The sequence below is a fragment of the Fundulus heteroclitus genome, chromosome 12 (genome assembly GCF_011125445.2).
Source record: "Fundulus heteroclitus isolate FHET01 chromosome 12, MU-UCD_Fhet_4.1, whole genome shotgun sequence".
Taxonomy (NCBI): Eukaryota; Metazoa; Chordata; class Actinopteri; order Cyprinodontiformes; family Fundulidae; genus Fundulus; species Fundulus heteroclitus.
In genome coordinates this window covers 36,241,889-36,263,331 of record NC_046372.1, presented here as the reverse complement: position 1 = coordinate 36,263,331, position 21,443 = coordinate 36,241,889, and the positions used below count along the sequence as shown (strand labels likewise).

The window sequence follows — 21,443 nt, the reverse complement described above, 5'->3', positions numbered from 1 at the left end:
ATGTACTGAGGGAAGAAAGTCAAAGTTTGCTAGCATCAGTGTCGGTAAAGTGTTTGGAAGCTAAATTCAGAGGAAGCACAGATATATAATCATCTTTTTAAAGGCAACAGATTTTTCTACAACGTAACAAAAATCTCCATGGTTCAATCAGGCTGTGAGGGAGAGACTTTCAGCAGACCAATGTGAGGTTGAACATGTTACAACAAAGTTGCTCTGTTTTGTCAATTTGAGCTTTCACCCTCCATAACCCTGTTATGGAGGGTGAAAGCTCATCATGGTAAAGCTCATCATGGTAAAGCCCATCATTACCCTCCATAACCCGTGTTCCATAACCCTGTTATGGAACACGCTGGATCTGAAAATGTTGCTGTCCTTCTGGAAAGCCCAGAGCTAAGGATCTACATTCTGGAGGAGACTGCTGATACCTACTGCTGATCCCTCACTTAAACTGAGAGAGTTTATAATGTCAACTCCATTATCATGTCTTAAAAAGTAATAGTAAATTTCCATTTTACAGACTGCTCACTCTCACACAGTGTGACATCACCTCTGCTCACAGTATCTATGATCAATGATCACTCATGGCAGGAAGGCCAGAAAAAAAATGGGATGCTGGTTTTACATCTTCTTATATTATAGCGGTTGAAGCAGCTGGAAATGTCATCAGCATGTCAAAGCTTTACAAAAACAGGAGATAAGAAACCGGCCACAACATTGTGATCAGCAAATTTCTAAAGTTAACCTTTAAATGTAATCGACGTGCATCTGTTCACTCAACAAAAGTGAACACGGGAAGTTTTTCACTTTATGTTAACATTTAATTTCTAGTTGACTCATTACAATGTTTAAGTTGAGTTAAAACAAGCAATTATGTATGTGTGTCTTTACTAGAGAAAATCTATTTAAACTGACCAACACCTTTTTTATGGGTTAACTGGAAGTTAAATGTTATTAACATAAAGCAAACAATGTTTTGAGTGATCATTTACCTGTGATAGTGTAGATGCCACTGTTCTGCTGCCCATATTGTGGTCTGCTGATGGCAATCCTGGTGGAAGGGCAAAGAAAGTCACAAAGACGACAAAACATTCCAAATACACTGCTAAATGTCAAAAGGTACAAAATACAAAAACAAAAAAAATTGCCTGTCAAATGACTTACTTTTAGAGATGTATCACATGCATTTAAAAAAAATTAATTTAAAAGTCAGACTTTATTTGTAAAGGTATGACTGCACAAGAAGTAAGAAAAGGCAATAAATGTTATGGTGTTTAATATTTTATATACTCAAGGCCTGTCCTCGTGTGAAAGAAAGAAAGAAAGAAAGAAAGAAAGAAAGAAAGAAAGAAAGAAAGAAAGAAAGAAAGAAAGAAAGAAAGAAAGAAAGAAAGAAAGAACACAAGCACTTTCTGAACTGTCTAAAAGCAAAAAGAGCATTGAATTAGAGTGAATTCAGAGCAGAGAACATACTAGAAGTTCAACAGCTCCTCAGCTGCCCAGGGGCTTGAACAGACCTTTGGAGCAGGATCTTGTTAATTCTGAGGAACTGAGAGATTCCATTATTCAAAAGGGAAGACAAGTTTTTTTTCCCCCTTTTTTTTTCTTCATCCTTTTCATGGCCTTGTATTACAGAAAACAGCACAGAATGCACTTTGTGGGTAGTTGAAGTTAACAAACCATATAAGATTGAAATCCTCATCAATCAAGCTATCATGAATTACACCCTGTGACTCACCCCCACGGATCGATAAATCTGCAGCAAGCAGGGGAAAAAAAAATAAAAAATCACAGCTTTGAGAGAGAGCTGCTTAACATGACATGCTTTGGAGATTAAACTATTTCCAGGATGGCTTTGTGGAATAAATGAAATTATAATGCTGATGTTAGAAATTGCATTTAATAGGTGGATGTTTTTGATTAGATGCATGTTGTTGTTGAATTCGGTCCAGAAGACCAAACAGAATCAGAGAGAAAACAGGCATGAGCTGCAAAGAAGGAAGTGCGTTTGTGTGTTTTGTTCTATATTCAGTCTATTCATGGGGAAACATGATCGCTCTTTGCTTGAAGGTGGTCTAAACTAAAACATTCACTACATTTGAGCCACCGGCCAGATCTGCATATTGCGAGGGCTCCGCACCTTGAGTTGTGACTTTTCGAGCTTTATCTCCCCAGACGAGATAAATAAACGCAATAATTTCCATCAACAGCAATAAAACAAGGATTGTGACAGGCTGTGGTATTTATGAGATGAAGCCTGCAACTCAGATTTATTTGCAGCGAAAGGGTCGACTTTTCTCCACCTCATTTACATCAGCATTTGGCCATGTTAAATCCGGGCCAATGGTGAATTTTTAAAAGGTTGGCATCAATCTTGCGGGGAACAACTGCCACATTCAGCGCAGACTTCTTTTACCTCGCAAAAGGTTGATCCCATTGCAGGAGAGAAAAAAAAAAAAGGTGCACATCTTTCAAAGCACACAAAGACATCGCACGGGCAGATAAAGTAGAGCCAGATGGTTGAAATGTCTTTAAAAGGCTTGCGGTGCACGTCGTTATTGTTGTACAAATGCTGCGAATAAACAAAGGCACAAAGAAAATGGCTTTGAGTCTTGTTATGCATGTGTGTATATGGGAAGGTGAAGTGCAAAAATGAGCTCATGGAAAGCTTTCCCGGACGGATAAAACAAACTGAATTAAGCCAGTCTGCACACATTAGACATCGGCAGATTTTAAATTCATATTTCTGAGGAGAAATTATGTAAGTCTAAGAGCCATCAGAGACTTTTAAAATAATAGGTTCCCTATCTATCTATCTATCTATCTATCTATCTATCTATCTATCTATCTATATATATATATATATATATATATATATATATATATATATATATATATATATATATATATTTAGAGAGAGGGAGAGAGAGCTGCTGGTCACAGGCAACAAGTGCTTCAGGGTTAATGAGCTCAGTTTTCAAGAACGTTTGAGTTCAGCTTTTTCACTTTCAATATACTAGCTAAGGTATAGTAAATGTATTGTAATTGCAATGCTCATTTGAAACATATTCTACCAATGCAGCATGCCAACCTTTGCATATGGGCAACGCCATCCTGAGGTTTAAGAAGCTCAGCTTGCTAGCAAGTCTTAATTTCCTCTTTAATGCTGTCCTTATAAGAGTGACTCGTTAATACAACCCAGTATGAACTCATCAGCTTTACTGTTGTCTGTTAAAGACAATGGATACGATTAATGATAATAAAAAATGAAATGTTAAGTTTAAACTGGTTATAAGTTGGATCATTTAAATGCTTGATATTTAAAAGCCTTCAAAATTATTTCTTATAGTGTATAAATGCAACCTTCTTGGGCTGGCTTTCTCAACTGTCTGCAAAAAAAAAAAAAAGAAAAAAATCTAAATCCAAATTGCTGATTTCTAAATACAATTTTAGGTACATTGGAGAGGGTAGCATATGGCAAATCAATTAGACGACTAATTCTTAAAACAAAAACAAGGCAAGAGCGTTTGCTAATCAACAGCAGTGTTTGGGCCCACATTATGTCGGCCACTGGAGTTTTGAAAACAATTAATCCTCATTCCAGGCAAGGAGAGCCATATTGACACATACTCCTAATTTGAATATTCAATTACGGCGAAGTTCCTCATCAAATTATGGCAAAACTGGGAACAAGGCCTGAAATATTCACGTAATTACAGCATGGATCAAAACTATTATGTTCCCATGAAATCTGCCCAGGTTAAAATCAAATTAGCGCAGTAAAGGCAGACCGCAACACAAAGGATCACTTTGAAGACGTGAACTTTAATTTATATACATTTGCTTTGTACGGGCTTTGTCTGGCACAGGATAAAGAACGGGGTTATAGGCATCAGAAAATAAGACAAAAAGGAAAAGGGAAGAAAATGATGAGGGACCGTAGGGACAGACGAGCAGTAGTCAGAGGGGAGGTAAGAATGGGAGTAATATCGCAGAGTGAGCAGCCAGAGCTACATTACAGAGAGCTGGAAGCTGTTGTTTTGACACACATCCAGCCTTTCCTGTGACAACATCTCCACACCTTCCCCAGTGTGCCAGCAGTGTTGCTTTGTGGGAGCTGCTTTCTCACCCATCATTATCCTCCTTTAAGCTCAGTGTCAGCCGCTGAAGAGAGGATCCCTCTGAATTTCGGAGGCCCCCCCCATCTGATCTCACCTGATCATTCCATCATTTCTGGCATCGCTGCGCATCCCTTCGCTTGATCTCTGCTCCCCTTTTTGCAACTTTCTTGAACACAAAGTAATGAGTGAGATTGAGCTGGAAAGGATTGTTCCTCAGCACTTCAGACAGAAGATCTGTCTTGTGACACGGTGACAGCCACAGTCTCTCTCTCTCTCTCTCTCTCTTTCTCTCTCTCGTGCTGGGAAGCCTTGGTTAACCAGCGTGCAATGAAAGCTGCTACAATACTCCAGCAGAGCCCGCCAACGTGTGGAGCGTGACAGGTAGAAGCCTGCAATTCTAAAAGTATTGATATGAATGCCAATTCTGACACTGATGACACTCTATATACTCCACCTGAAAAAGCCTGAGAGAGAGAGAGAGAGAGAGAGAGAGAGAGAGAGAGAGAGAGAGAGAGAGAGAGAGAGAGAGAGAGAGAGAGAATAAAGAAAAAAAAAACTGGCCTTGACATTTTTATCACCGTACAGTTTGATTTAAAAAAGTGGCCGTGTGTACAACAGCCTATTATTCTAAGAGAAATGTCAAAAACCTTGATTCTGAGTGAAGTGAAAGAAATTGCAATATTAGGACAAGGCTAATTTATGCCAGCAGTCAGTGTAGAGGTCAGATATCAGCCTCAGCAATGACAGTTTTATCAGGAGAACAAATGGCAGCGCTGGTCAGGAGGAGGAAGGAAGGGAGATACTTTACAGGATACATTAAAGCGCTGACCGGATGGCGTGGCGTCTCCACATTATAGAGTCAGGGAGTGGCTGATACGGCCTGTCTTGACAGAGAACAAGCTAAAGTGGTTGACATCGAGCCGCGGCGATGAATCAAAACAAGACGCCGCCGCGGCTTAAGATGCTGCGTACAAACTTGATAAAGAGACTTTTACCACAAGGTCTAAACACGGCTCCACGGGCCTCCGTCCTCCGGCCAGCTTCACATCACATCACGGTGCGGTGTGTGGGTAAAACGTCATGATTTTAATTTGGCTCCTATGTTAAGAGGCGTGAGCATGGACACAAGCAGCACGACTGGTCCAGCGCAGCTAAAACCAGGCTGCAGCTACAGTCTGGACATTAAGCCTAAGGTAAGAGGCAGAGAAACAGTTCCTGGTAAAGAAAATACAAGTGGCCTTAAGTGGTTATCACACTTAAGGCCACATTAAAATTGAAGAAAATATTTTTATGATTTGTGTTTTTATTTCACCAACTGCATGCTGTTATATAGGGGCTTTTTTTGTTACTAAAGGAATATATGCCTGTGCAAATTCTCCAGTTATCTGGTTCATCGCAACAGCAAAACCAGAGGCATCCGGACAAAAAAAATCCTGGATAAGTGTCTAAATGTTTTCAGAATAGGCGTTCTGTAATCACTGTCTGATTATAACAGGTCAGCTTTCCCTGCAGCCTTGAAGTGTAAAGCAGAACACAACGCCATGAGAAAGCAGAGTCAATGCTGATGAAGGCCATGTAGCTGCTGTGAAGCTGCCAGAGGATAACAGTTTTGACCAGTGGCGCCTTGTCACAATAGGGGGCGCTACAACTCCTAATTTTATGGTTTCTATGGCAAGGGGTGCTGTGTTTATGTTCTAACACTTTTGGCTTGCATGTGACTTCAAGCTGGTCTCTAATTGGTAACTTGGAGATTCTCCTCGGCACAGGTCTCTGGACCCATGGCCAATCAGCACTTTTTGTGTCATTCCTCATCAAATCAGACTAATTCAACATACCTGTTACAGTCACGCTTCTGGCAGCTGAGAGAAGCATGCGTGACTGTCAATTTCACATTCGGACGCAAATGGAAGAATCCGACAACAATGACAAGTCCGGAGAGAGTGGCACGACGAAGGAAAATTCTGTCATTTGTTTTATAAAATAATTATTGCATGAGATTTTCGCTGGAGGGCCAACCAGACTGAAAGATCCAGTAGCAGGTACGTGAAAGTGGATAGATTTGTGTTCAAGTAGAGAATAGAAGATCGGAAAGGCAAAAAGATATAATATATAATTAAATAAAAACAGAGTACGGATCGCACATTTATAGATATTATGGCATAACCAGATAAAACTGAAATAGTTAATCAGAGCAAATGCAGCTGTGCTGCATCAATGTACAAGCAGATTTTATTTTAACTATTTTATTAGATTTTATGTGATAGACCAACACAAAGCAGCTCATAATTGAAAAGGTAAAGGAAAATGATGCTAGGTTTTCTATACTTGGTACAAATAAAAATCTGAAAATGACATCTCATGTAGAGCCCCCGCCACTTGCCCTTACAGCTGCAAATCTTTTAGTTGAATGGAAAGTGTTAACATCAATGTTCAAGCCTTATCACAGATTTAGGATTTAGGCCTTGACGTTGACTGGGCCATCCTAACTCATGAATGAGATACTAACCCATTCAACTGTAGATCGCTATGTTTCAGGTCATTGAACCTCCGCCCTTGAATCAAATCTTTTGCTGCCTCTTGTGGATTTTCTTCAACTGTTTTTCTGTATTTAGCTGCATCCATCTTCCCATAAACTCTGAACAACTTCCCTATATCTGCAGAGGAAAAGCCTCCCCTCAGCATGAAGCTGCCACCACAATGTTTCAGCGTGTGGATGGTGTGTTTAGGGTAATGTACAAAGTTTCTCTTCCACCACACCAAGTGTTTTGGTTGTGGAGAAGTTGTATTCTGGTCTGTTCTAGAAAAAGATTGGTATCAGAGGGCCCTGTTCTACACATTTGCTGTGTCATTTACATGGCTTGATACAAATCAAGAGATGTTTAACGTAGAAACATTTGCAAATTAACCATACAAAAACACTCATTAGCTACAGTTCTCTATTTTGTGTTTAGCGCCTTATCAAAGTCAAATGTAACAAATTGACAGAGCATAAATTAGGTCCAATGCTACTGACTGAAACTTTAAACTACAGAAAAATTAGAGATGGATCTTCATAAACTGTCTCCAGAATAAATGATGACGATGACCAGAAGCTACCAAAAATGAACCTTATTGACCAAAGACCACAACGACACATTTGCAGCCTGAGAAAGATGAAATCCAACGGTTCATAAAAAAAAACCCAAAACTTTTCATCATCTGATTGCCACTCCTCTTCTCCAGCCTCAGAAACAATACAAAAAAACATTTGAATGAAACATATTTGCCTTGATGCAACAACCTTGTGCATCCCATAATGATGCAACCCGCTGCAGCAACTCCGGGATGCTGCGGGGGAGAGGAAAACGCAAGATTTGTGTTTTATGTTTGTACACAACGCTAACAGGCTCCTTCCGCCTGAGGCAATGGAAGATTTGAGGAGGGAGATCAGTGTGCTTTCAAAATTATAAGGGTCATTAAAAATTTACACATTATTGACTGTATTTAAAACATCTTTTCAAGCGACTGTAAAGAGCACTTAAATTTAAGAGGTGCTGCTCTTCAAAGGCCATAAAGTTGCCGCAGATAGCCTGAAGAAGCAGATAGCCTGAAGAAGCCATGGAGGGGAGACATTCCTCCCGGTGAATATGTATAAAAGCACAGCTGTGTTGAGGAAACGGCGAGAGACAAGAAACCGGTTATAAATTGCAGTGTCAAGCGATCTAATCTGTGACTTTAAAGAAGGGGCATAACTATTTATAGTTATGTGTATGGCTGTCTGAAGTGTATGTAACTACACAGAAATAAATAGTCAAAAAGATGCCACCGGTATGAATCGCCCACAGTCCCGTCCTTATGTGTCAGTGTTTTACGGATGGAAAAAAAAAAAAACTTTCAAAAGAAGACTCTCTGTCTGTGAAATGAATTTTAATGTTAATACAAAAACGGCAGCCTGTGATCTCAGCAGGCATCAGGAGGCGGTGGGGGGGGTGGGGGGGTGAGAGGGAGTCGCTTCGAGGTGCAATTTATTCCAACCTCTGAGCCTCGCAAACTTGAAAGTGGGCTTCAAAAGAGTTTGGGATTACCGGGAAGAGTTGTGAAGTGGCGCGTTGGTCCGGGCTCCCACCGCCATCAAAGATTATTGATCATCCACTTCCAAATTGCGGCCGATTCCCCTCCAAAAAAACGGACAGTTTTCCGCTTTAAAACTGCCCGTTTATTGTTCTTGTCCCGCGGCACGGCCACGCGAGCAGGAGCTCTGTTTTGAATTTGCCTCCTGGCTCTGGCGCGGCGCTGCGTGAAAGCCGCTTCCACTCAGCCCGGCGCAGGATGGCGGCACGCTGCGCTTCCAGTTTGGCAAACACCTCAGAGCCCCGTGCCAAGCCCCCCGCTCTCTCTCTCTCCAAAGCAGCACCGCGGCGAAGGAGTCTAAATTGTTTATTTACAATTTGCCGTGGAAATCCCCCGCTCTTGACTGGGATGAATAATTGAGCTGTTTGATCTGGACACAGTACAAAGGTTCGCTCTGTTCTCTCCGAGGCCCGAGGCCGAGGAAGCCACGAGCGCACGCGCGCGCTCCACATGGCGGAGATCTCAGAGCTCTCCTCCCTTCCTCTGCAGCTGTCACTAACTCTCGGGGCCCACATCTCCTCCTCCCTGTCGGCGCACACAATGCTCCTGTCAGCGTGTCAGAGGAGCGGCCTGCCTCTGCCTCCTGGGACGCCCCGCAAATAGCAGGAGTTTAGCCCTCGTTGAACTCCCGGTTGTTGTTTCAGGGGATCCTGTCTAGTTAGAAACGTCTCGCCTGGTTCACCCTCGCTGCCTTGTTGTCCAGACACAACCCTCAGAGGCAGATTGCCCAGCAGTGATCAATTGCTTGTGTCTTCATCGCTGCACACGCGGTGGCGAGGTGAAGCCAAGGCTCACGAGTACAGACGAGTACAAAGCTCTCTTTTGCATAGATCTAGTAGTTCACATGCTTTACGCTCAAATGACTTTATCCTTCTACATGTTTTTCGAACTGATAAAGGAAAGAAAGCATTCAGTGTGTTGGCTCCTATAGCGTGGAATCAGCTCCAGTCTGAGCTCAAGTTGTCAGAAACTATTTCATTGGACTTATTTCGAGCGGTTCTTAAAGATAGACAACAAGCTTGTATGAAACAGTGTCACTGCTTTTAAATTGTTTTTATTGTTTTATATTTGTGCATATGTATTAATTGGTTTTATTTTTGTAACCAGGTTGTAGTGTTTTTGCAGATTTCTGCCCAGGTCCCCCTTGAAAATGAGATCCAGATCTCAACGGGGTTTACCTGGTTAAATAAAGGAAATTAAAAAAAAAAGACGATGTGGCATAAAAAAAGGGGAACGGCGAGGCGGGCAGGTTAAGGAGCACAGCGTAGTACCTTGTTGTGCTGCACGGGGTGTCAGCTTTAGGAGCGCTCGCCGTTTGCCGGGGTGACTGACGCCGAGGAACGTCTCCCATGCGGTACCAGATCCCCATGTTGTTCAGCTCTCTGTAAAGTCAAGGAGGCAAGGAAGGGGAGCTTGAAAAACGTTAGTAATCTTAATCATGGATCCTTTGAGCCAATGAGGGGTAAGAAAAAAAGAGCTATAAAAAGGATAGAAAATGTAGTGACTGATTTCATTCATTTCCAGCTCACCCCGCACAGGTGTAGTTAACAAGCTGGTACTTGGATTTGGTGGTGATCTGGATGTCACATACAGCTGTCTCGGCAGCTTCACGAGGGCTCGTTTTCACACACAGCCTCCTCTTCCTCATGGCAGCTTCCTCTGATGAGGAAAGTCATGTACATGTGAGCATGGCAGGAGGGAACTAGTGCATATTCACTTCTATGTCCTCTTGGATATGAAAAAAAATAAAATAATCCAAGAGACACCTTCAGTGACAGGGAGATGATATATATACAAGGTGCCTTGCAAAAGTATTCAAACCTTTCAAACTTTTATACATATTCTTGCATTAGAATCAACAAACTTCAATGTATTTTAATGGGATTTTATATGAGAGACCAACACAAATAGCTTGTTTGTAATTGCTAAGCTGAGTGAGTAGGATAAATGCTCTTCCAAACTCTCTGAAAAGTAAGCTGTGCATTTTCGGCCCTCCTGTGTCACTACTTTGTAGAATCACCTGCATTTACAGCTGCGAGTCTTTTGGGGAATGTCCATACCGGCTTTGTTCATCTAGAAAACAAACATTAAGCCTATCGTTCTTTGCTAAATGGCTCAGCCATGTTGGGTGGTAAGCCTCTGTGAGCGTTACATTTCAAGTCACAGATTATTTAATGGAATTAAGTCTGGACTTTGATTGGAACATTTTAACACATGAATATGCTTTGATCTAAACTACTCTATCCTGGCTATGGCTGTTTTATTGTGAGGAGGGTGTGTTCTGGCAGATGTGGTTGAAAGCGCCAGAGTAACTGCAACAGGCTATGCTCTCTAAAGGGCTGTGCCAAATGGCAAACAGGACTTCTTATTCTTTTCTCTTGACAATGGCTTTCCTCTTTGCACGCTCCCTTAAAGGCCAGATTTGTAGAGTGTACCAAAGGTTGTGCCGTTTAGAGCTGTGGACCTCTGCAGTGCAGGTGTGGGTGCTTGTCTGATTAATGCTCTTCTTGTCTGGTGTGTCGCTTTAGATGGACAGCGATGTCTTGGTATATTTGTAGTTGTGCTACACTCTTTTATTTTTTTAAGATGCATTGAATTATTCATTCACTCATTCATTCACTGTACATGGTTATTCTATTAGCGGTTAGGGTCCCCTGACCTCGCTTTAAACTTCCTAAAGTTAAACGGGACCTGTCGGTTGTTTTCCTTTGTCTTCATCACCCTGTTGGTTCACTAATACTTTACAGAACAGCTGGATTTATATAGAAATTGGATTAAATACGGGGAAGAGAAGCTTGTTTGAAGTCAGTAAACTTAAACATAGAATTACATTACACACAGGTGGACTCTTTACCAATTTGGTTCACAGCGATGCACAACCTTGTGTTTGTCACATAAAACCCCAACAAGATACATACCAGTTTGCGGTTGTAACGTGTAAACAAAATGCGAAAATGAATACCTTTGCAAGGCACTGCATATTTATAAATGTTCTAGTTATGCTTAACCAAGGAATGGAAAATTGGCTTCTTTCTGTTTCTGGCTGACTTGCTGTGCTCAGAGGAAATTGACTGGACACTGGAAAGCCACAAAATACACATGCATTATTATCATTTTTATCATTTCTCTAGGTAGAATGACGGACGCAAGTGAATCCTCCATCAGCTTTAATGCACAACGGGGATTTAAACTCGATATTCTGGATAGGGATTCATACATAATGCCACATGTATACATTAAACATGGATTCACGTAAAGCAATAAAGCATTAAATTACAACACAGCCAAAGAAAACATAATCTCTTTTCCTCATTCTGGCAAAAAAAAAAAAAGCATTGCCGTGCTTTTCTATATTGCATTTGTGCCTTGCTCATTTATTTCCCCAGCAACACAAGGAAGTGCTGTGTAAATGCAATGATAATAAAAATAATAAACAAGCTGTCCTCACTCCACACACCAAAATATTATTACATTTCCAAGGCATGGATGAGGTGGGGGGAAATACGTAGCACTCAAAAACCACTAAAGCATTGGGGAATGCATTTCATTAATATTAGATAACCCCCATCTACTGGTCCTCTTCCCAAATAAATACATAAATAAATAAGCCCCTCATAAAGAAAAGCCCAGCTCCAGCTGAGATAAACAATGACTCATGGTTCTCCTCCCTTGTACCTCCAGGGCAAAATGTTTATTTTATTCCCACAGTCTGCCATAAATTAAGCTAACCTGGACCCATAAAACATTTACTATCTCAAGCAAAGTTGCCCCTGAGGACCCCCCGCATAAGCTGGTTGGAGAGGGCAAAAAAAACAAAAAAACAGAGGAGAAGAGGATGCCTTTGGTTAGCACTGACTGTTTATTTACTTTTGTCTAATGTTTCTTGGACAGGTGTGAAGGACTCTGGCAGCGGGTCCTTGATGTCGATCAGCTTCATTTCCACAACAACTTCAGGCTCCTACAAACAAGGCGAGAGCAGCGATTCAATAAAACTTTGGATTCATACACATTTCCTATTTAAAAAGGACATAGATCAAGCATAAGTCATCCAATCTAAACAAGATAAGTTAATGCTGATAAGACTAAAAACTCATAAAGTCCATATGTTTTCCAAAGTAGCCGATAATCACTCTGTAAAAGGTTTTGTCTCGGCCTGAGAGGAGCATCTGCAAACTTCCAATCATTGTCAACCTTTCAGGAATATAAGTTGCGCAATGACGGGAGACAGAGCAGGCGGTCTGATCAACAGAAGTGGACTAGTTAAAAATAATCACGGACTGTGTAGTTGACATTTTCAAGCATGACTCTTCCCTGCCTCCCATTACATTTTCATTTTTTTTTTTTTTTTGCCATAATAAATTGCAATAATACACAGCGGCAGCAAGGAGTGGGGCGAGCCAGGCGTGACTTGATGCGTCCAAAATGCCTGGATTACACTCTCACTGCTGCTCGACTGTCATTACCATTAGAGGCATTTTTTATTCATAGTTTTTACACTGACGTTAGGAGGAATATGGATGAATGTTATTATAATGCATGAAGCCTTTTTTTTATTGTTTCCCTTCTTTTTTCCGGAGATATTTCTTTTCCCATCACAACTGGAAAAAAACAGAAGGCTATCTACCTTCCACCTAGAGTATGATAAATCACAAACTATTTACCTCCCCCTCGGAATAATTCAGGGGGCTAATTTTACAGAATCTGTTTTTGTCATAGACAATTACAGTGGGAGTTCCAATGACTGGCAGACAAAATAGCCTTTGTTGATGGTTCTGTCATGTTTTATTTGCATCACAATCTTTAAAACAATGTGGACGGACATTTTAAGATAATACGCAGGAACTAGGAAAAGTCTATTTGCATGCTATATACTAAACCGGGGGCCAAATTGTGCTCAGCTTGCCAAGTCGCCTGGCTTTTAGAGGACATACAGAAAAAAAAATATGACTTGATTAAGCCCTAAAATTGAGCTGATGCAAAGTAATAACAAAAATTCAGGTTTTGTTTACAATGCTGTCTGCATTATCCACCTGCAAGCCAGGAAAACTTAATTAATAGACAGCCAATAGTATGAGCTGGGGTTGGACAGGCTGGTGGCTCTGGCGCTGTAAGCAGGTGTATTTATGGCCACAGAGCAGCTGACAGCCAAGCAGAAACACATCAACTCTTGACTGCAGGCAAGCGAAGGGTCCAAAAATGACCCAACTGCATTATGTGGAAATGTAATGTAAAGATCATTATTATAGACACAGAGGAGTCATGGCTGCTCAAATTGGGAATTCTATATATGGCCTTAACCACACTGAAATTGCTTTTTGCAGTAAAATCTCTTCCCCCCAAAAAGAATATTCACATTTAAAAGTTATACAGCTGTGTTCTAAGCAATAGCCATCTAACTTGATAGAAGTTATATTTCTATATGGCACTTTGCCAGTAGCTGTAGTGGACTAACAAAAAAATCAATAGACAAACTGTCAAGTCGTGCATGCTGCTGTTTATGTGTAAATGAATCATTAATTGAAAACAACATGTTCAAAATAATAGCACTGTGGAGCTCAACTAGTGATACCACTATGCAAAATCCCCCTTTTAGTTCCTAAATAAATATTGTTTTGTATTTGAAGTCTCTAGGAGTGCAGACAATTTTATTTCAGTCTGTCCAGGTGCTTCGTAGATATCTTTCTATTCTGTTTGGGTCATATTTTTCAAGCCGTTCAGTTTCTATTATTCTCTATTACGTTTTGTGAACAATCACAGTATTTGCTGTGGAGATGCTAAACAATGGACTTCCAACTTACCAGTTTTGAGAAGCACTATCACACCATCCCCCAGCATCCTAAATAATTAGCTGAATGTGTGTGTGTGTGTGTGTGTGTGTGTGGGGGGGGGGGGGGGGGGTAGAGGAATGCCCTGCTACCTGGAGGGGGATGGACTGTGAAGTGTCTCCTTTGCATTTAAAGAGACAGCATCAAAATGAGTTGCTCTCAGACTCACCTGAGAACAGGGGCAAAAGAGGGGCTGTGGAACTACAAAAACGAAAAAACTCAGATTGCAGCTTTGCAGTTCCACTTTATGTACACCACAACTGAATGATTTCAGTGTGAAAAGAAAGCCATCACAAAGCATTATATGTGTCCTTTAAAGACGAAGGCAGCCAAAATTTTGCATGCAGGTTATAGTGCATTCCTTCAAGTAATACAGGTTGTTCCAGAATTAAAGTGTGCTTTGATTAGAAACCGGATTCCAGAAGAAAAACATATAATCAAGAGCATAAAAATTTTGGCTGTTCAACTAAAATTAAGTCAAATACTTTAACAAGGAAACCAAGTCCAAACAAATTGAAAAGTACCATTCCACGCCAAAGAAGAGCTAAAATGGCAAAGACTCAATTAATGATCTAGGTGAATCCAAAGCCTATACCTTCTTTGTTTTCATGCCAAAGTTATGCTACGCTAACCTGACAAAAGCCAGCTGTATGTTGCTCCGCCTAGCTCCACTCACATACATCTGGGACATTGCCGGTAGAAAGTGATTTCTCCAACCAATTTTATGGTCTGGCCAATCAGGACGCAGGGCTGGCATTTCATAGATGTGACGTAGTGAAGACGCGACCATGACGTGAGACTGTTTTGATAGCAATGGCGGCTCGTCGAAGAAGCAAGCGTTAACATTGATGCTATTTCTTCTGTGTTGTCCAATCTACCTAATATTGTTTCATTAAAAGAACATCAGAGAACGGCTCTGAAGGCTTTTGTTGGTGGAAACCATGTTTTCGCCCTTCTCCCGACCGGATTTGGCAAGTTTTGTTTTCCGGGGCGCGTCCGCTGCAGACGCGGACGCGCCCCGGAGCGGTTAGCGCGAACCATATTAGGAGACCTTTAGTCCTCAACGCGGTCGGCCCGGGATCGACTCCGACCCGCGGCGCTTTGCCGCCTGTCTTCCCCCTATTCCTGTCAGCTCACTGTCAATAAAACGCGTGCCTCTAGAGCCGCAAACACATTATTATTATTTTTTTTTTTCCTGCGTCGCTATCATCAGCGTCACGGGTTAGCTTCGATGTGAGTGGTTGAAATAGCACGTCAATAAAGATGACAGACAAGTGGCTTATCCAATCATATGCAAGAACTTTTGATAAGGCCCAGCCTTCAATAAAGGCAATTCCTATGGAGATGTCCCAGATGTATGTGAGTGGAGCTAGGCGGAGCGACATACAGCTGGCTTTTGTCAGGTTAGTGCTACGCCATCCTTGGCTCAAACCCCCATATCAGCTGGTCTGAGTCACTAATTGAATCCTGGAGTTCTCTTGTCTCATCTACCTGCCTACTCTTTACCATTCTATCAATTCCCTTCAATAGTTTCAAGACCATTTCTCCTCCTGAGGTCTCAGAAGTTCCTACCAAGTTATGACCTTCAGCGGGACTTTACTTTTAGTACAGACCTGGCTCTCTCTTTTCCTCCTCATTGTCCTTATGACCACACTGTCAACCTCCTTACTGGTGCTCCTCTTCTGTCTGGGTATCTTTACATGTGTATATATAAAGCCATAGAGAAATTCTATATATTTTTTTTGTATAGCACCATTTTACAGCACGTCATTTCAAGGCATTTTACAAAGTTAATATATCCCAGACATACATCTCTGAATCATTAATAATTTGCCTGTGTTTTTCTGCTGTTGTGGTAGGGTGCTTCTTTGTTGAGATGAAAGAAATAGCTCTAAGACCATGCTGTAATTATCAACATCACAACCAAATCACTGAAACAAACACTAACCTTTATATCCTCATCCTTTGAGCTTTATCAGGAAGCCACTGCCTCCTCAAAACTAGATATCCGTAACCCAAACCACCTGGTCCGCATTTATGAAGGCGATGAATTTAAGACAGCATTCAAAACCCACATAGGTCGTTATGAATACCAACCGATGTCGTGCATTGACCCGTCATTTTTCAAGCCCTCATAAACAATATCTTCAATGATTTCACATATTTGTTTTCATTTTTCAAGACAGCATCTTTAAATTCTCTAAGAACTTACAAGAATTTAAACTCCATGTCAGACAGATTCAAAAAATACTCCAAGAAAATCATCTTTTTGTCAAGGCGGAAAACTGCAAATTTTATAAACAAACAGGGCTCCTCTTGGCCCTCTTTACGTTGTTCCATCATTCATCCACCGGGCACAAACTTCAATTTTCTCCTGCGTCGCCAGAGGTAGCCATATCATTGGCGTCCTCTGCCACTATATTTGGTGGCCATCTCTCAATATAGGTGCACAGGTAATACGGGCAGAGATGTATATTGCTTACAAGATGTTGGCACTATACATGTTTGCCTGTACTATCTGTGTTAAGAGCTTCAACCATTCCCTGTCTGGTCTTCTCCAGCCCGTTGTCCCACATTGCCCTAGATTTTGTCACCGGTCTTCCCATCCTCAGATAAAAAATCTTCAAGGCTTTTCATTGGATTTCATCATGTGCTCTAGCAAGTTGATTACCTGCAGCCAAAATCTGGGGTGCTGCCATAACCACATGGCTGTGTGTGTCAGCTATTCCATTTCAAGGTGTGACTAGCAGGTCTTTCTGCACAGCTATGCGCCATCAAGGCTAATCAGGAGGAGCATAAAAGCACCAGGTTCCCTTGAGGCAGAGGCCAGAGTGTTCCGGATTAAAGAAAGGTAATAAGGCCTCCTATCTTTGGCCATGACCTTACAATGTCCTCTTGCTTACCTGCATGCATCCTCCCTTGCAGATATCCTTGTCTCCAGTCCTTCATTCCATCTAGGGTCTCAGTTCTAGTCCTAGTTTCCCAGTCCTCACACTTCTTGGAGGAGCTCATTCTGGAAATCCCTCCATTAATCTCCTCATTGCCCCTCTTGCAGCTCCCCTGGCCCTGCTGTCAGAAGTCTTCTGTGCTCCACCAACACCACTCACCTGCCTGTCTACCCACCATTGCTCCACCAACATCACCACCTCCTACTGGAAACAAACATAGTCCTTACGAACCTGCACTGGTCACCACAACTTGGGACCTCGTCATCATCATCATCATCATCATCATCATCATCATCATCATCATCAGTTTGTGAACTCTTCAGCAATCTATTAACACTTATCTCTCGTCTTCAGTCCCTTTCCCAAGCCTCAAAAAAACAATTTATTTACCTGTTTTTGTCAATAAACCGTTAAAACCGTCCTCAGCTGTCTTTTACTGTTCCCTGCATGAGGGTCGTACATGAGACCATTCTGACAACTACTGTAGATAATACTGATTCACAGGAGAGAACATTTTACAGAAAATATTTGAGAAAGAAAAATGCCTCACACAAAAAAAGTATTCCTTTTAGCACCTTTTTTTAGTAGATTGTTAACAATACCATCCTTCTATCCATTTTCTAACACGTCTATCCCTTGTGGGGTGGAGAGGGATGCTGGTGCCTATCTCCAGCTGTCAATGGGCGAGAGGCGGTGTACACTCTGGACAGGTCGCCAGTCTATCGCAGGGCATTTCTATACATTTTTTGTATATGGAATAGAATGTGTTATATTCCCAATCATCCCCCGTGCTTGTAAATATAACCTGTTGTAAGGAGTCTGGGCTTCACTTACTGAAATGCACTGCTGTTTGAACACAACTGTATGTGGATTATCTTTCAAGAATCATAGTCTGGTAACAATATTCTCCACAGGGATAGTGTTGATTGAATAAATTGGAATAGTTAAAATGCAGCTCATTGTTATTTCATGAATAAACATAAATAATATCCTCAGGAGGGCATGATACAGAGAAAAAAAATATTCCTCTACGGTGATGTTCATTTCAAATATGCATGCAAATCCATTATATGTAAAAACTTCAAAACTGTGCTGCCAACACGGGCCCTTTTTTAAGTGGGCCTTTGGATGATCAAAGTGCAAAGTGCATTAAGATATTCCACTAGCAGCGAGGTGCTCTAATAACCGGCGGCAATCAGAGAAGCTCTTCTGGATGAGGAAGGAGAGAAGTTTGCATGCTTACAGTTTTCCTGGAGAAGCAAAGGTAGCGATTGACCTTGGATTTGAATAAGCCGTCCTTCCACAGGTCGGCGTCGGAGCCATCTGTTGTTTTTGCAACCTATGTGGAAAAAACAGGAGGGAAAAAAAACAAGGAGAGTGAAAAAAAAAACATGAAGGAGGTGGGATAAAGTTAATGTATGTATGCCATGGGCGTGCTGCTTTTGCCTTCTTCCTTTTGCATACTAGCCTTAATTAACGCTTGCCTACACTTGTGCTCCATCTCATTAGTGCTCTGCGTGGGTAAAGTCTTAGCCTCCAAAAAAGGTGGCTAAAAATACCATCCCTTGGGAAAAGGCTGATTAAAGATGCCCTGACAAGAAGCTGCTCTAATAAGGAAACCAAACTTCTGTGTGCTTCACTGATAAAAATGGGATTCATTTTGACCATTTAAAAAAAAAGAAAGCAAACTTACAATCGTAACAGTAAGCAAGAAATAGGTAAACTGAAAATCCGCATATGCTCTATGAGTATTATTCTGTAATGTAAAGAGAGACGTTTAAGAGGAACACATTACAGGTAATTTAAATCCAGTCTTAACATGTACAAGAGAACATTCATTGTTGTACATGAGCAAAAGAATCACTTTAAGGAAATAGATTGCATCACATTGACAATATGTGGGCACCATAAGTCAACCTCAAGGTCCAACACTCCATTGCTATGTAAATGTAGGCATGGTGGGGCAACACGGTGAAAAAAAATAAGCAACAGACTGAATCCCACTGACTCTTCAATCGTACGAGCAAACATGCTTGGCTGAAACGTCATGTTCCATTGGCTATCATGTGAGAATCACCTAAATAACTGCCAGAGTTATTTTCTAAAGGGATCCTTTACAAAGAAGAGTCAATCTAATGAGGTTCATTCAAATGAAGAAGTCATAGATCTCTGCACCCACCCACACACATTACCCCCTTGACAATAATGATGAATGACCCCAGCGGCTAGGCAGGGGGAGAACGTGGCGTGGGGAGATTCATCCAAAACCACTCTTGACTAGATGGGCTGAGAGCGCAAACTGGAGCCGGGAACGGAGACGGATAGAGGGATGAGAGGAAAAGAATAAGGAGACGACGAGCGCGGGGAGAGGGATTGTTGGGTGTCTTCAACAGCGGTACCATGAAAGGTCCCAGAAGGAGCCCATACATCACCGGTCTCCCTCTTCCTTACAAGACAGCCCGTCTTGGCCACTTTTTCCAGGTCAGTAGCCAGCACATCCTGTCAGCGTAAACAAAGGGCTCGCTTTGTGAAACCCAAAGTCAAGCTGAGGAGTAACGAGGGCACGGTCCTCCGAGGAGGCACCTCAGGCTTCACTCTGCAACAGACGCCGGCAGCAGGAATAGGACGCAGCTTGAATGTGAAACACCAACTGCTGAGCCACGGCATAAAAAAAAACAAAAAAAAAAAAACATGAAAAAGTCACATTGGCCCTTCTCTAACAGCCTTACATTTTCTTCTGTACAACTTGATCATAAAACAGACTTCAATGAAAGGAATGTCACATGTGTGATAAGAGACATCATCGCTGTGATATTGAAATATGTCATATCATTTGATTTAAAATGCAAAGACAGAATCACCTGCCACTTGCAGTGATCTGAGAGCCCACCTGTGAAGCATGTCTTCAGGGGATGATTAATATTGCTATTGTATGAAGTATCTCAGGAGACAGACAATACCAGCAAGGTGCTATAAAGCACTAAAAGGCAGGGCTGTGAATTCAAAGATAAAGGCTCAAAATCCAAAATCTCTGGAGAGTGAAACCAGGTGAAAAAGAGATGGGGGCAGGCAGAACAAATCAAGCACTCCCTTCAAAGTAGAATTTGACAAGACGGAAAATAAAATGCTTCACATCTTATCTTTGAACTGAAAATAGGAACAGGACTACTGATGATGTGCAATCTTTAAATCTCTCAAAATTTCAAGTTAGCCACCCAATTCCACCACTGGGTGGCTAATATTCTTCAGATTGGATTGATTCATACTTTGCAATGAACTCTGCATGTAAGATCACCTCATTGAAATATTAAAATTCACAGTTTTAGGAGAACTCGCCAAGAAAAAAAAAACAATCTCTTCATAAACCCTCACCAAAATATAATTTTTTTTCTACTAACAATCCTCCTGGGTGAAACATTTTTTTAAATGCATTTTCCCTTTATTCCTACAAAATGCTTTTTTTTTTATTTAATTTTTTGAATACCATTTAGTTACAGAGGTGTAATTGCATGTGTCTGTTCTGAAATAATATGTATCTCTGTATTTAAAACATGTTTTAAATACAGAGTGAGGACCTTGCCTTGACTTCTATTAATTTTCCACCCTTTCTATGCCCTTACCCTGAACCTAACCTTTACCCCAATCTTAACCTAACAGAACATTCCTCAAATTATGTCAAATTACAAAATTTAGAACAGGGCAGTGCATATGCATTGCAGCCATCTAGTGGTTGTACAAACAGAGCCTGAACGCTTGAATAGTTTAATGAATATAGTGAACAGATCTGTCCGGAATATCGCCTCAACATACAGATTATGACAACAAGAAAACACTGCTGAGTTGGTATCTGCCGGAGTTACTCATGATATGATGATGGTGACCATATGAAGAGAGATTTTTTTTCCATTGTTTTTTTCTCAAATCCTGAAGGATTGCTGTGAAATTTCATTGTTGGATCCGAGCTTGAAAACCGTAGAACTTTACTATGGAATCTGACCAAAGACACCTATGTGATCTCCACATTTCTTTGGATGTGAGGAGCCAACACTTGAATATCCAGACCTAATACCAGCAGCTGCAATGTCTATGCAGACAGGCTTTGTTTATTTGGCTATTTGTCAGTGAAATTAAAACATCATCATACGATCCATGAGGGCTGTTCATGTGAGGTTCAGTGTTGCCCAATCCACTTATAAGCAATTTTGAGCTTGTTTTTCTATTAGGGCACTTGCAGCTTTTGTGAGTTTGCAGTTGCATTTTCCTGGGTTTGTTTTTTAATGTGAAGTCAACTGAACCTCTTTTTCAGGTTACTACGCCACGCAACAAGAGCTAATAGCCAGTCTAATATCAAGAACTTATTTTCTTTACCAAAATAAAATACCAAATGCTGCAACCTGTTTTGGGAACCCCAGGAACTGTCACATGATTGGCTCAGGAACCAA

At 41.2% G+C, this 21,443-nt stretch overlaps 1 protein-coding gene across 4 annotated transcripts in view; it reads right to left on the bottom strand.

Annotated features, from left to right (window-relative positions):
* mvb12bb (multivesicular body subunit 12Bb) overlaps positions 1–21,443 on the bottom strand; it is a 65,777-nt gene that overhangs the window by 20,984 nt on the left and 23,350 nt on the right. For 3 of the 4 annotated variants that reach the window (XM_012866322.3, XM_036144546.1, XM_036144544.1), the window contains exons 3-7: positions 18,245–18,340; positions 12,096–12,186; positions 9,758–9,887; positions 9,500–9,610; positions 990–1,048 (exon numbers count right to left, since the gene is read on the bottom strand). In XM_012866322.3, coding sequence (XP_012721776.3) covers positions 990–1,048; positions 9,500–9,610; positions 9,758–9,887; positions 12,096–12,186; positions 18,245–18,340 — 487 coding nt within the window. The remainder of the gene's footprint in view (positions 1–989; positions 1,049–9,499; positions 9,611–9,757; positions 9,888–12,095; positions 12,187–18,244; positions 18,341–21,443) is intronic. The other variant, XM_036144545.1, reaches the window with a different exon arrangement.